The sequence below is a fragment of the Psammomys obesus genome, unplaced genomic scaffold (assembly GCF_907164565.1).
Source record: "Psammomys obesus unplaced genomic scaffold, mPsaObe1.curated_primary_1811, whole genome shotgun sequence".
In the NCBI taxonomy this organism is placed as follows: domain Eukaryota; kingdom Metazoa; phylum Chordata; class Mammalia; order Rodentia; family Muridae; genus Psammomys; species Psammomys obesus.
Window position 1 is genome coordinate 20,130,494 of NW_026596051.1, and position 15,652 is coordinate 20,146,145.

A 15,652-nucleotide genomic window follows, 5' to 3' on the forward strand; every position below is an offset into this window, starting at 1 on the left:
CACACACACACACACACACACACACACACACACACACACACACACACCGGACGAGCCTCCCTGTAAACAGATCAGAAGGAAGCGCTGTAGGTTTTAAACCTTTTTATTTTGGCTGCCTCAGAATTTTGCTTTTGGCTCTGCCATTCTGTACATGGCCTAGCTTGCCTGTGTACTGAAAGGGACACTCTTGCATTGTTTCCCAAGTCCTGGGGTACTCAGAAAAGACCCCTGCAAACTCCCTACCACCCCTAGAGATAGGAGAGCTTCAAGGCAGGCTGTAGTGCTCAGAGCCCAAGTTTGGACATGCTAAACCCAGGCAGGAAGCCAGGCGGGATGTGACCATTGGGCATAGCTCACGAAGGTGAACCACTTTCACGGCTTAGCAGCAACCAAATAAATAAATACTACCATGAATTCTATAGAGACACATCGTTGGTTCTTTGAAAAACAAATCCAACACAAAGTAAGGAAGGCAGGGAGGCCTGAAGTGCTGGAGAGGGAGATTCACATCTGTAAAGTGCTCTTCGTGAGAAAGGATCTTTGGGGCCAGGCCTGGAGCTCCAGCTTTATGGGGAAAGGGCAGGACTGTGAGTGAAGATAGCATGCAATTTCTCGTGACACTCAGCATTCAAAGTGGACAGTGCTAAAGAGAGGCACCCTCCAGCAGGAGCTGCAGTCTACAGGCGAGCATAGAGCCCGGGGTCTCATGGGATCTCCCCACATGAAAGCAGACTACACACACACACACACACACACACACACACATACATACCAGACACAGCGCTGTTCCGGCTGGCTGGGTAGCCACATGGGGAGGGCCTCACAGAGACACACGCTGAAGCCTCCCTCAGTGGCGGACACTCCTCAGGCGGCAGACAGGAATGGGAAGAAGAAGAAGTCGAAGGCGAACTTGAGGGCGCCGTGCACCGTGCTACGCCAGTCCTGTTCTATCTTTACGTGCCTCCGGGCTGGGGACAGCTGTGCCATGCAATTGAGGCAGCTGATGGCCTTGAGCTCAAAGACGGGCCACTTGCTCCCCAGGCGACCCTCCAGGATGGTGCTGAACTCTATGAGGCTGCCCTGGCGCAGGGTCAGTAGCACATCCTTGAACTCGCTGCTGGCCCGGAGGACGATGTCCTTGGTGATGTCATCTTCTTCGTGGCCCCGGTTGCTGTTGGTGCCGAACGGCATGCCCACTGTGATCTCAAACTTGTAACGGTCAAACTTCTTGATGTGGCAGGGGTGCTTGGCCAACTGCTTGAGGCGGCAGAGCTCCTCCTCGGCCGTGGCCATGTTGCCGGAGCTGCAGGACGGGTAGGCCTCGCCATAGAGGCAGCGCATCCAGTCGCCCAGGAAGAACGGGAGCATGTTGATGGCTGACTCGGCACTGTTGTCAATATCGGTCACCCGGACGTACTTGAAGCGGCCCGTCCATGTGACCCTGTGGCCCTCCAGGTGGCTGCACAGGATCTGGGTCCGTGCCATGTTGGTCTCCTTCCAGGCCCGTGGCCCACACAGGAAGCCGTATTGCTGCCAGGTGAGTGTGGAATTGTAGACCTTCATGCCTTCCGACCGGTACACGTAGAACCAGCAAAAGAGCAGGATGGCCGTGAGCCACACCAGAATGAGCTTCACCATGGAACTCCGAGTCAGGGACTTGACCATCCCCACCAAGGAAAAGTTGGCCTTGGTCCACCAACGGAATAGCAGGGGCAAGCCGCAGATCACTGTGGTGACCATGATCTTGGTGAGGTCCAGTGACAGGAACCATCGGGCGAACTGCACCACCCCCATGAGGGCAAGGCCAGCCACCAGGACGGGGAGGGCAAAGAGGAAGAGGAAGTAGCCGATGGAGGCGCGGACCAGGCCCAGGCCGGTGGCCTGGAGCAGAATGACCACGGACAGCTCACACCACATGAAGCACACCAGGTAGGGCACCAGGTAGCAGTAAGTGCCCTTGAAGTTCCTCAGCTGGGCCATGCGGAAGAAGAGGTAGAAGAGGTAGACATAGAGCAGGCAGGGGAGGCTCACATTGAGGACGATGAAGTGGCCGATGGGGACGGTATAGAACGTCTGGCCGAGCGCCTTCAGGAAGCGCCAGTCCACAGGTATGGTGGGCAGAAGGGACAGCAACCCAGCAGCCACCTCGGTGACCAGGGCCCGCCTGGTATAGGGTTCAGCAGAGCTGCTCAGGCTCATGTAGCTGGTCACTGTGAAGAAGGCAGAGATGACAGCCAGCTCCGAGCAGGGGATGCAGTCCTTGCTGGCCAGGGGGAAGGAGAAGATGACGAAGACGACGGAGAGCAAGAAGTGGACATAGGGCTCCAGGTGGTTCCAGCCAAAGTTGACTTCCGCCTGCTCCACGTCTAGGTTGGGCTCGAAGCGCAGCAACAGGTCAGTGAGAGTGCGGAAGTTCTCCCAGGCCTTGCTGTCCTGGAACACCTTGAGGGTGCAGATGACCATGGACACGAAGGACAGGTAAAAAACCACCAGGGGGATGAAGAAGGCGAAGAAGTCGATGGTCAGGTTGCTGATGATGAAGAAGAAGATGAGGGCGTTGATGTGATGTGTGGGCACGATGGTGGACAGCCAGTGCATGCCTGCCTTGGAGGCCATGTCAATCAGGTACTCTTTGATCTCCATGATGGCGTGTAAGGGGTACTTCATCACCTAGAGAGAGGCAGAGAGTTGAAACTAACTGGGACAAGAAACCCCTTTGCCATCTAACATGGACTCCCTCTAGTTCCCGGGTTCTGTACAAGGTGAACACCTGACCCCATATTTTTCCACCGGTGGGCCTTGTCCTATCAGATCCATCCACCAGGAGCACCTCCTTGACTGAAGTGCTCCTCACACTCCACAGACCCTAGAGACCTGTCTTCTTCCAAGCCCTGTGCTTCCATCCTGAGATCCCCACTGTGGTAGTTCGAATGAGAATGGCCCCCAGAGCCTCACATATTTGAATGTTTGGTTCTGTTTAGGAAGGATTAGAAGGTGTGAAGCTGGAGGCGGGCTTTAAGGTTTTGGAAGCCCACAACAGGCCTAGTCTCACTCTCTTTCTATGCCTGCAACTTTCTGCATATCAGGATTCGAACTCTCAGCTAGTGCTCTGCTCCAGAGCCATGTCTGCTGCCGCCATAGCAGGACTGGACTACCACTCTGAAACTGTAAGCAAGCCCCCAATTAAATGCTTTCTGTTATAAGTTGCCTTGGTTATGGTGTCCTTCACAGCAATAAGACACTAATTAAGGCACCCAACCTTCTGCTAGGATGATTAGGGACTTGCACATGCCTGCTTTATCTCGGGGAAGCCACATGGGCTCCTAGCTCATCTTCCCTCAGGCCTCCTGCTTCACAATACAACAGCATACTGGGCGTTGGTGGCACACACCTTTAATCCCAGCACTTGGGAGGCAGGCGTAGGAGAAGCTCTGAGTTTGAGGGCCAGCCTGGTCTATAGAGGAAGTTTCAGGATAACCGGGGCTACACAGAGAAACCATGTTTAAAAAAACCAAAAAAACAAAATAACCAAAAACCAAACCAAAACAAAACAAAAACACAACAGCACTGGGCTGCCCAACAGGGATTGTGTCCCTTTTCAGTGAATGGACATCAACTGTCTGAGCCTCAGTTTCCTTAATTCCCAAATGAACAGTAACCCTTACTTCACCAGGCCATACTACACACAACATAGAGATGGCAGCCTGAGCACTGAGGAAGGATGGTGGGGCAGTTTCGGAGAGCTCAATGCCTAGACCTCCCACTGATACCGGAAACCAAGAGCAGAACAACGCAACCCAAGCTGGCACGGAACATGGCTGCCTTTAACCAGCTCATCCGAGGTAAGTGGAAGGAGGCCAGCTTCTGCTGAAAGGTGAGAGGACATGCCCATGTCAGACTTTCCGAAAGTTAATGAAAAACACATGAGGGTTTCAAAACATTAAATTTGCTTTTACGAGGCCACCCTCCTTCCTCGGGCTTGAAGAAAGCTGCTTGGCCTCTAGAAAGTTCTTTGTGGGAATCACACCGGTTCACAGAGGCTCCTGTCATTCTCCCAGAAGTCTCTTGGTCCCCTGCCTGTCCCCTGAAAGGCACTGAGGGCTGAGGCAGCCTGAGTGTGGAGATACCTGTGAGGGCCCACTGCTTTGTTTCTACGAAAGACTCAGCCATAATGACTCTGCCTGCAACTGTGATGGTTCCAAACACTGCTCCAGGTGCCTTGTTTATCTCATCACAGACTTTGCATCCCTCTCTCCTTCCAGACCTCACAAAGCTCAGACACATCATTGTGGGGGGACAGGATGTACACTCAGCCCCAAGCAGTGCAGAAGGAGGCAACACAGTGCGAACTGGAAAGCTCTGGCCTGGGGTCTTCTCCAACTCATCCATTCTGCATTGACCCTCACCAGCAAGAGTGTGTTATGGGGGTGAGGCTCCTCTTTGCCAAGAACCACATCACCCTGGCTTCCCCCTCTCCTGGTAGGAGCAGTATCTGGGAATCCTGTCTGTGAACATGCTCAGTCTAGTCCAGCTCTGGATGGACTTTCTGTACATTCATGAGCCTCTGTGCCACGCTTTTCCGAGTAACAGTCCTTTCTGCTCTGGACCAGCACCTGTCCTCAGGGGCAAGAGTGACGCTTTACTTGTCAACAGCCTGTGGACATGGCTTACACATGGGTTTTCCCTTTCTGGGGTGTTATGAACTGCTCCCGACTTTCTCTCTTATTTCTGCCCTGTCTCTCCATCCCCTACGGTGGCCTATTCCACACTCCAGTTCCCTGTGGAGGCTTTTTAGCCACTTCATGCCGGTGGACCCAGCTAAGCCATTTTGACCAGTTTGCCCCAATCTTATTTGTGTATGGTTCATCTCTTCTTAGTCATAAACATTGGAATTGAGGCATGCATATCTATATGCTACATAACAATTCCTCTACTGAAGGTCCCTTGGCCTTAGCTTTGCAGCCATGGTGTGCTGAAGCCCTAACCTGGGTCAAACTGCCCAGGGCACAGTGATGCATTCCTGTGGATTGAGGTATGGATACACCTGACCCAGCTTCATTAGCTGACCTGGGGCAGCTCTGCAGTAGTCCTATGACCATACCCTATGTCTGCACTTAGTTCCAACAACAATGTGGAGACTTGTCAAAGCAGGGTACATTTTTGTGTCCCTCCTATTCTTGTCTCCCTCCAGTGTCTGCCTTCCCAGCTGACCCTTAGTATTCCTGTATTGGTAGATTCAGTGACCAGGCCCATGGCTCAGCTGGCCCACAGACCCTAGCACTGGGTTTGGAGGAAGGCATATTTAGAAAGTGGCCTCTATCCTGGTTCACAGACAACATCACGACATAGTGAGTCTAAATGAAAGCAAGCCTTGGCCTGCTGCCCATGCACATCTGAAAGCTATGACTCTATCACTCAGCATACCGGCATGCCCCTGACTCTGCTTTCTGGGTCTCCTCCTGAGGACATCTCCTCTCACAGGAACTTCAGATGACCCAAGGGACAGTGACCCAGATTCAGGTGTGTCTGTGAAGCCAAGGACCTCTGACATGCAGCTCCTGGGAGAGGGCCTGGGTGCCAGGCAGGAGCCAATTACCTTCTGGCGAAGCGGCAGGTCCTCGGGGCTTTTTCCTGCCAGCTCATCCTCATCTTCAGATTCATCCTGCAGGAACAGGTTGGTGGGGATGATGCCCTTGGCGTACTTCTTGGTGAGCTCCACAAAGTCATCAAGAGCAATGTAGTTCTTGGCTGAAGCACAAGGGGGAAAAAATTAGGTTCTCTAAACTGTACCCCGACTGTGACCCTGATACACAGATGATGCAGAAAGGCAACTTGGGGCCAAGCTGGGTTTAGGCACAGGACCATTCCTTGGGCGAGGACACAGAAAAGAACCTGTTGGGTGTGGAGGAAGCAGTGGGTTTGCCAACTGTTATTTCCCACCTCTGCCTCTGACCTAGGTGACATGCTACGTATGTGAGGTGACTTGCCCTTCTAGTCTTTAATGGCTGAAGTCCACCTGACTCCTTAAGCCAAGCCCCATGGCTAGGCCTTCAATCAGCTGCATCCCTGGCACTCTGTGATGTCCTTCTCACCTTTCCACCTTGCAGGACCTCAAGATGCTGGGAACTAGCTGGCCCAGGCCAGCCACCACCTAGCCCTCCATACAACAGGATCTGGGGGCCTGCTACTCTCTGACTCCAATCTATCATGACCCTAAAAGGACCTACTATACACCCAATAACTCTTCCATCAAACAAGACCTACCATGTGCCCGCCAAACTCTCATCTCACAGGATTTATAGAAGGCCAATATAAGTCTGCCTTTTGTCCCCACTCCCACCAGGATCCTCTGAGGGCCTACAGTGTGTCTGAAAACCTCTCTGTCCCACCTGTGTCTGTGCACTGGATGCTTTTCTAAGCTGGGAAATGCCAAGGACAGATAAAAGAAACTAGTATGTGTCAAACTAGTATGTCCCAGCCTTCAAGGAAGGCAAATGCTAGATACTGGCAGAGAGTCATCAAGAGCCATGGCCGTGTTGGAAGCTCTCGCTGGGCTAAGCTTGGGGAAGGTGTACTCATGAGTTAATATGATGAGTCACAACTACTGTGAACTCCTGTCCCAGCTCTGGACTCAGCTCTCCTATCAGTATTGAGAAGCCCTAAGCCCCCTCTCCCACCTGTCGATCTTCTCCAGGATGGGAGCCTGGGGCCCCTGAACCGCAGATTCTACCCTGTGTAGCTTTGTCTGCCCTGGACACACTTTGTAGATCAGGCTGGTTGTGAACTCACAGAGATCTGTCTGCCTCTGCCTCCTGAACGCTAGGATTACAGGCGTGTGCCACTGCACTGGCTGTCATATGGTACATTTTACTCCTCTGGCCCCAGACACTCCAAGGCTACCTCCGGCTCCTTGTGCCCCAGCTTCTCCCCCATCCCACACGGAAGCTGTAACGCTCTCCTGCCTCAACACAAGTGCCCACACTGGAACACTTCCCACACACTCCCACGGTCCCCACCTCCTTCCTGTTTATAGAGCTGTCTCCCTCATCGACCTTTCAGCTCATTCAGGCATAAGCCCCGCCTCCGGCCTTCACCTGGTGAGGACTGTCACACAGTAGGTCTGTTTCCCACTGCAGCCTGTGCTCCCAGTATACAAAGCTCAGGTCCCAGAGACCAAAACACTGTCACCCAAAGGGACTGAATGTAAGTCCATTTAAGTACGAGACTCCGGGAGGGGGCCCAGGCTAGACACACAGGAGAGACTGGATGATGTGCTGGGTGGTGTACAGGAAGTAGATAGTAGGATGGCAGAGCAGCATGCACATACTCACATTCGCTGCTGACTAGGCGCTCCAGCATGCGCCTCTGCTTCTGCAGGGACTTGGGGACTGGACCTGGCTGCGCTCCTCCATCTGCAGGATCAGAGAGGATTGGAAGCCGGGGCTGCTGAGTTGTCCCTTTATGCCCCGTAGCCCACTAAGCATGGGTCCTCAGGATTCTGGACTATCACTGTGCTCAGGGTTCACAGGGCTTGGGGGTCTCATCATATGCAAGGGCCATAAACCTGGGCAGCCACCTCCGAGCCTTCACACGGAGGACCAGCATACTCAGTGATAAACACATCCACCCTTCCCCTCTTTGGCTGGTACTGCCTGCCTTTGACCATCTTTAGCCAATATCATATACTATCAGCCTCCTGGGGTTGAGGACCAGGATTCTGTCCCTCCCTGTATCTCTGATCCTGGAACCAGAGGCAACCCAGCACACGTAAACAATAAATGGCATTTACAGTCTTGCCAACATGCCAGTCACCTCCCAACCATGGGGTCCCAACCCCCACAGGGAAGGCAAAGGGAGGCTGGTCATTGGGGATATGGCTGGCCTACCCTGCTCGTTGACCTGTCCGACATTCTCCAGCAGCTCAGACACGGCCACCTGCTTCTTCTTCTTGGGGTTGAGTTTCCAGTACATGACCAGGGCAGCCTTGCGCACAGCCCTCTCCAGGTCAGTCTCGGAGGACAGTGCCTTCACCTCGGCCTCATTCTCAGAAGTGATGCCTGATGGACAGAGGCATTAGGCAAACCCATGCCTCACAGCAGCTCCCGGGGACACTCCCAGGAGGCTGGGCCCAGGGACATGAAGGAGGCCTGACTGGCTTCTTTGGCTCAGGGTAGAGGGGATACCTGCCCACACCTGAGCCAATCCCTGACAACACTCATGCTCCAGGCTGGTCTGGCAATACCTAAGTGTCCACTGGAGTACAGCAATGCCAGCCCTTCCTGGTGTGTTCCCTCTCACACCTCATCCGTGGGGGACCCTCATCAGCAGGTACTACAGTGAAGACAAGGTACAAAGCAAGGTGCTGTAGGCCCAAGCCAAGGGTCTAAAGAGGAATAAGCTGCTGCCTGGAATGTGGGTCAGAGTCGCTGCAATTACTAATGAGTGTGGCAGAAAAGGGGCATCTCTGTGCCCACAGTGCTTCCTGGGCTGAGGCCCTTCCCAGCGCAGCTGGGAACTTGGGGTCTTCCATACAGAACAAAGAAAGAATGCCAGATGGCCCAGGGGAATGAGGTGAACAGAAACATGGGCAGCAGAGGCAAAAACCACATCATGTCTCTCAGGAGGACTGGACTTTTTCTGCCCAGGAATCTTGGGGCAGGAATGCAGGGCAGGGCAGGGCAGGGCAGGGCAGGGCAGGGCCGGCCAGGTGAGCCTATGCTGCCTTCCCTTCCTACCCTCCAGGGCTGTGTCCCTGTCCCCACTCTCAGGCAGCCCTGGGAACCCCTGGCTCCCCTACCCTGACCAGCTTTAGTATATTCCACCTGCTGTGGCCTGGGCATCAGGCTGAGACACCCTGGCTGACAAAAGTTAATGGGAAAACCATTCTTTTTGTTTTGTTTTTTCCTTCGCTAAACCACCAGTCCAGTTGTCAAAGAGAAAAAATTCCATACGCTAAATGTAACTTTGAAAACACTAGGATATATAGCAGAATTAAAGAAAAGACAGAGAGTACTTCCCTGGGCTTTGGGTTATGAGCAATTTGTATCCCTGTGGCTTCTATATATTGCAACTTTTATACAGCAAGCCTAAACATTTACAATTAAAAATAAGTAAACGAATATCAAAATACACAACAATAGCAAAAAATGTGTAAAGTCACCTCTTCTTCTGACTTGGAGCCTGCAGGACACTCATACTCCAGGACACTTGGGACAGCTGCTTTCCCTCTGACTCTAAGATTTACTTTGTGATTTGGACTAGAACCCAGAAGGGAAGTGAGACCTAATTAATTACTACCTGCGGACACCAAGCACAAGGACAACGGACATGGAACTGGCCTGGCATGTGACGTGTCTAGCAGGGCGGGGAGGCAACCAAAAAGACTTTTCCCTTCCCTATGGCGGGGTCAGCATTGCAAACCGATACTCTGCAGGTAGCTGCTGGAGGGCCCACACAGCCTCACCTTTCCGGTCAGCCAGGCACCGCCTCAGGAGCTTCACGGCCTCCCGCCTGCCCTGCTTGGCTGCCAGGATTAGCCAGGCCACGGCTGAGCAGCTGTTGAGTTCTTCGTCCACATCACTGGCAAGATGTAGGTAGTGTTTGCCCACCTGAGAGCAGAGATACTATCATCCTCCTGCTTCCGGGACCCTGTTCTCCTCACAGGTGTGGAACTTTTTATGACAGACTCGTGGGCTCTACGCTGTGCTTAGGTCCTTCCCTTGCTCTTGCCTCCTGGGTGCTAGAACCTCGTTATGGTCAGAAAACTAGAAAGGCTGAATCCAGTTGCGGCTTCTCAAACAGCTCATGCCGAAGAAAGGCAGCCAGGGGAAGCTCTGGCCTCAGTCCAGATTACTACTTATCGTTAAAATAAAACTATTTTTATAAAAATGATTACATTTATTTATTCAGTGAACAACTCACGGGATTCAGTTCTCTGCTTCTACCATATAGGTTCTGGGACTCGAACTCAGGTCACCAGGCTTGGCAGAAGTACTTTTACCTGCTGAACCATCTTGCCAGCCCTGACAGATCTACTGGAACACAACCTTGGCTGCTTGCTTACATGTTGGCATGACAGGTTTTCTGTTTTTCATGGAAATTTTGATTAATTTAGACAGATTGTAGAGCCCCAAATATTTACTATCTGGCCCTATTCAAAAATGCTCACTAACTCAGTCCAATCTTCCCACTCTATAGATGGGCAAAGTGAAGCCAAGAACACAGATAGGCCAGGCAAGAGCTCACCATGTGCCTCAACTTCAGGAAGCCTGGGCTAGGGAGGACCTCACAGTCCAACACAGCTCTGGGGATGCTCCCTAGCCTCCAGAGGCACAGGCACCAACCAGCCCCTCAGATAAAAACAGAAAAATTTCCTGGTATCCCTGAATAGATACTTTGTCTCTTCTTTGAGGGTTTTAGGGTGGAAAACTCCAGGAATCACTTATTTAAGCCACAAACATGGGAGTCAGAAGTCACAGTGACCTTCCCAAGGACAGGATGAAGTGAGACTGCAAGTAGAGTGGGGCACTCTGGCACTCCAGACCTCGGGATGGGAAATAGCAGGGAACTTGGACTGGTGTGGCTGCCTGCATGGTACTGAAGGACAGGTAGGAGGAGACAAAACTTTCTTGGCCACAATTGCATCCCAAAAGTGGGACTGCTGATTCCCATCTGCCAGGGAATCATGAGAACAGAAAAGATGGCCTAACAGGTCTCTGGCCTCTTCTCTCTCCTCCTTCCTGTGTACTTGGGTCTCTGACACCCAGCAAGCTTATATTACCTGAGCTTCTCTGCTCCTGACTCTCCTTTCCCATAATGCCCTGGGCAGGGTGGGCCTTCAGCTGAGACAGACCCTCCTTAGGGAATAAGCCTGTTGCACACCGCTGGAAGAGTGTGGGTGGGCAACAGAGGAAGGGTGCTCTGGACGAGCTCATGCCAAAGACAAGATATGTTCAGAAGCAGAGAGGTGAACATGGTGAGCCAGGAAGGTACTGGGGTGGGGGAGCAAACCTACCAAAACCTAACCAATATAGAGGTTGGCATAGCCATGCTAGCTCCCTGTCCCTGCAGAAGAGGCCAGGGCACTCCTCCATGAGCTTCAGGGCACCAGGCCAAGACCATTGTGCTGGGGTTATGTCCTAAGATTCCCCCAGACACTGATCCTCACCTCTGTCTGTGCTTTGGGGTCTCCAGCCTTGGCTCTTTCTAGGATTTCTTCAAAGGGGATCTCCACATCTGCCTTCATGGGACCTTGAACATGAGAAGAAATCAGAACATCACACAACCAGACCTTATCATCAGTCAGTGGGATGGAGGATGGCAGGACCAGGCTTCAGGAGCCCCGCTACCTACTCTCACTTTAACACTGCAGCAAGAGGCAGGAGGATGAGGCTGTGACAGAGAAGGGGCCTAGGAGGCGGCAGGTTGCCTTCCGATGCTGGAAGCAAGCCGGAACAGTGGCAGCCAGTTCTATACCATACCAGGGGTGTTTTCACCAGGATCTCTGTGGGTTGAGGACTTGGGAGTGGGCCACAGACCTGAGCCCCACCGTTGCATTTCAGCTCCAATCCACCCACAGGGCTGTAGTCTGAAAGGTCCCAAAGACTGCTATAGGCTGGGAACTTACAAACTGGAGTTCACGGTTTAGGGCTCTAGAAGGCTGAGGAGTCTGAGTTAATGGAGCCAGGAGATTGGTATCAGAAGGGCCTGGTTCATGGTGGCACCTTGCCCTGTCTTTTCATGATAGGGATGAGACCCATTCATCTTCAGGAACCACTCTTAGAATGGCACTAATCCCATTTAGGAGGCTCTACCCTTGCTATTTCATCACGTTCCAATAGAAATAGCCTCACCCAGGGCTGCAGGGAAGTGCATGCAAGCCCACATAGCACCTCCTCCCACCCCCCAACAAGTTCATGGTTCAGGGATGGACACGGTCAAGCCAACAGAATCTATGTCGGTCTGTGAAGAACAGCCGTCCTCTCAAGCCAGATCGACTCTGTGGAGGGTCCCCTATGGACACAGCCCACCTGAAAGGGCAACACAGGGAGGCAGAACAGAGGGGTGCGTGGAGGAAAAGGAAGGAGGTGCCTCCTAGTGACAGCATGTGAACTCCTGGGTCCAGTCTCACCAGAATCTAAAAGCTACTCTAGAGTCTTTTAAAGGCATGTGGCCCAGGGACTGGGGAGATAGTTCGGAGGGTAAGTTCTGAGTACTTGCCCTGCAAGCTTGAGGACTTGAGTTTAAATCCTTAGCACAGACACGAACAAGCCAGTCGTGACTATGAATGCCAGAAACCTCAGCACTGGAGACCAGAGGAAGATGGATCCTGGGAGCCTTCTAGCCAGCCAAGCCGGTCTAGCCAAAACAGGAAGCCTGCCTCAAGGGAGTTAAAGCAATAGAGGAAGATACCCAAAACCTTCCTCGGGCCTCTTGTGTGTGCACTAGCACAATCACACAAAGGACACACACAAACCCCAGTGCACACACACATACACAAATACATCCCAGTGCACACGCGCGCGCACACACACACATCACTCCACACTCCACCTACACAGAAAGAAAGAAGGAAGAAAGAAAGAAAGAAAGAAAGAAAGAAAGGAAGGAAGAAAGAAAAGACAAAGAAGGAAGGAAGGAAGAAAAGTGTATATGATATAGAAAATGCCCACCAATGTTTTCTACTGTCTTCAGAGCCTGTTGCTGACATGGACTGAGTCCCGTATATGTGCGTTTGTCCTAATGTATATTTTCCTCTGTGAACACATTGGTAGGGACCTGCCTAGCCCTTCAGTTAGTTCTCTCTCACAGGCCTCATGCACTCCCAAGAGTCCTGCATGGTATGCTAACTTGGTATTTTCGCTGGCTGTCTGGGGGAGGAGAGCCCCGCTGGTACAGCATCCTTTCTGCTGGCGCCAGCTCCTTCATCTGTCCTGGCCCTCAGCTGTGCACCGGTGTGGTCCACTGCACTGAGTCTAACTGGTCTCCATGCCCCAGCAGTACAGCTCAGCAACCGCAGAACAGGGATGAGTGCATCAGGCTGACAGGGCGCAGCTGTGAGCAAAGCAGCACACAGGAGAGGCTCTCCTGCTCATCAGAAGTGGGGCCACACTCAGCCACACCAGGCAGCCTCTGGCATCTTTCCCTACCCGCCCTGACTGCACACTAAGCACTTCCAGAGGCAGCCTGATATACCACCGAGCCGTCTTCCACCTAACAGTTCCTTAAACTTCCTAATGCACATTAAACACTCTTATAAAGAACACAATTATAAACATGTGACCAATAAAACTGACCCAGCATCCTGTCTCTAACATGCCACGCTCTCCCCACTTCCTCCTCTTCATTGGTCCTAGGTTCTTGGCCTCCAGCGTTTCTCTGTCCCTCTCATAATATCCATCATGATGGGTGGAAAGAATGACAAAGGCACGAGGGCCAATCACCCCTGTGGCCAGAGCAGAGGATCCTGTGTACCAGGGTTTTTCCACATGGGGCAGTCAAGGCTACCTGGCTGAGGGACTCCACAGTAAACAGGGCAGCTGGGGCACCCTGGGCCGATAGGGTTCTCCCATGGAGGAGAGCCGGGCTAACGGAGTCTTCCACGGCTACCTGGGGATACTCACTCCTCCACATATAACCTAGAGTCCCCCATGTGGGGCAATCAGCATCACTCTGGGCTAAGCCGTTCTTCAATACATTTGAGACAGTAGGGACTCCACCCCTCTGGCTAGCAGAGCCTTAGGGAAGGCACAGAGGTGGCAGTGTCCACCTCTGTAGTTCAGTGGCTTGAACAGGCTGAGGCATTTGGCCCCTATCACTCACCCAGCAGTTATGGGGCCCAGGAGCTGTAGGCACCAAGCTGATGAGACCCCTGTCCTTGTCACAGCCCACTCTGAGAGCCAGTGAGGACAGCCATGTTGTCAGCTCAGGTGGCATGATGACCGGGAGACATCAGCCCTGCCTGGAGAGACTTCCAGGAGAGGCTGACATTAGAGGCTTGGAATGCAATCAGAAGTTGAAAGCAACAAACAGAGGCATGCTGCCAGCTTTCCAGAAGACTCAGAGAGCATCAGTGGGGCCTCACGACAGGGTAGTGTATAGCACCGGGTCACTGCGTGTACTCAAGGGCATGGGTCAGGTCAAGAGGAAGAGCTTTTGCTGCCTCCTAAATGACCAACATGATGTGACTCAGAGCATTGCTCAGTTGTGTGACCAAACACCCACATCTACACTGGCCCCACACACCTACACGGTCATGGTTTTACCAGAAGCCCTGTGAGGCCCAGAGGCTCCTGAAAGGCCCAAAGGAATAAGGAGAAAGGGCTGTCACTAGGCTGGGACCAAGATGGCCTCTATCCCAGAGGCCCATGCCTGACCCAAGGTGCACCCAGGCCAGGAGTGCAGACCCACACAGCCACAGCCTACGTTCCTTCCTCCTGTCACAGCAGGCCAGCATTGTGCAGCACTCTGACAGGGCCAGGATAGCACTCTTACCCAACCCATCTGTGAACACTGAGCAGCCGGCATCTACTCAGCCCTAGCCACCAGAGAGCACAAGAGCAGGCTTGCATATAGCTCCAGCGAACCAGGCTATACCTCCCCACCCACCGTGTCCACTGTGTCACCAAGGTCACCTAGGCTACCTAGGTCACTAGGACCGGGTTCTGGGCTTCTGCTGAGCACAGTGACAGGACCCTTGGGCCTGAAGACCAGAACACCTATGAAAAAGGTCTGTGCTCCTCTGCTGACTGGCTGGGTATAGCCGGAGATGACTCACATGTGACTCGAAGCTCTGCTGGGGCAAAACTCAGAATGGACACTGTTCAGATGTTTCTATTGCTCCCCCAGAGCCTCATAACTTCCTGTGGTGTTCCGCTAGCCCACATCACTGGTCTCCTTCGCTGTCTGGTCTCAGGAGCACTCGAGTCCAGCCATGAATACCATCAGCAGCAACTTGTCATGTGGCAGGTGGCTTGCCAGGGCCAGGAGTGTGAGTGTTCCAGAAAGGTTCTGTGGACCAGAAGGAAGTCTGGTCCACAGCATGTGGACAGCATGTGGCAGGTTTTGAAAAGCAATTCAGATGATACCTTCTCCAGGCAGTCCTACAGGTGTACTTCTGATGCCCTGAAGAGTATACAGACAACCGCAGGTTCCCTCAGAGGCTACGACCAAAGTCTTCAGCACTGAGATTCTATCCCAGGGATACAATCACTCATTTATCACCATACTGCACAGGCCTGGGAAGAGTCCTACAGGGCAGTCGTGAGCCTTGGACCCTCTGTCACCAAAGCCTGGCAGGTCCACTCGGGGGAGAGGTAGCTGGCTTGACACACTTTGGAGAATGTGCGGCAGTGAGGGTTTCCTGGGCACAGTGGACTCAATTCACCAGGCATGGAGTGTGTCCTCTGTCCTAGGCCACCAAGTCTCTGGTGGCCTACTGGGTAAGCACAAGATCAAACCGCTCCTAACTCCCACTTCTCCCACCCCAGCTGGGGACCCTTGGTCTACACAACTTCTTTCGTCTTTCTTTCTTTCCTTCTTTCTTTCTTTCTTTCTTTCTTTCTTTCTTTCTTTCTTTCTTTCTTTCTTTCTTTCTTTCTTTCTCCTTCCTTCCTTCCTTCCTTCCTTCCTTCCTTCCTTCCTTCCTTCCTTC

At 52.7% G+C, this 15,652-nt stretch overlaps 1 protein-coding gene across 1 annotated transcript in view; it reads right to left on the reverse strand.

Annotated features, from left to right (window-relative positions):
• Positions 1-87: 87 nt before the first annotated feature.
• The window catches only part of Wfs1 (wolframin ER transmembrane glycoprotein), a 25,342-nt gene continuing 9,777 nt past the window's right edge, over positions 88-15,652 (reverse strand). Inside the window, exons 3-8 of the mRNA XM_055624142.1 lie at positions 11,168-11,250; positions 9,464-9,608; positions 7,887-8,057; positions 7,332-7,412; positions 5,597-5,748; positions 88-2,670 (exon numbers count right to left, since the gene is read on the reverse strand). Coding sequence (XP_055480117.1) covers positions 865-2,670; positions 5,597-5,748; positions 7,332-7,412; positions 7,887-8,057; positions 9,464-9,608; positions 11,168-11,250 — 2,438 coding nt within the window. The 3' untranslated portion in view covers positions 88-864. The remainder of the gene's footprint in view (positions 2,671-5,596; positions 5,749-7,331; positions 7,413-7,886; positions 8,058-9,463; positions 9,609-11,167; positions 11,251-15,652) is intronic.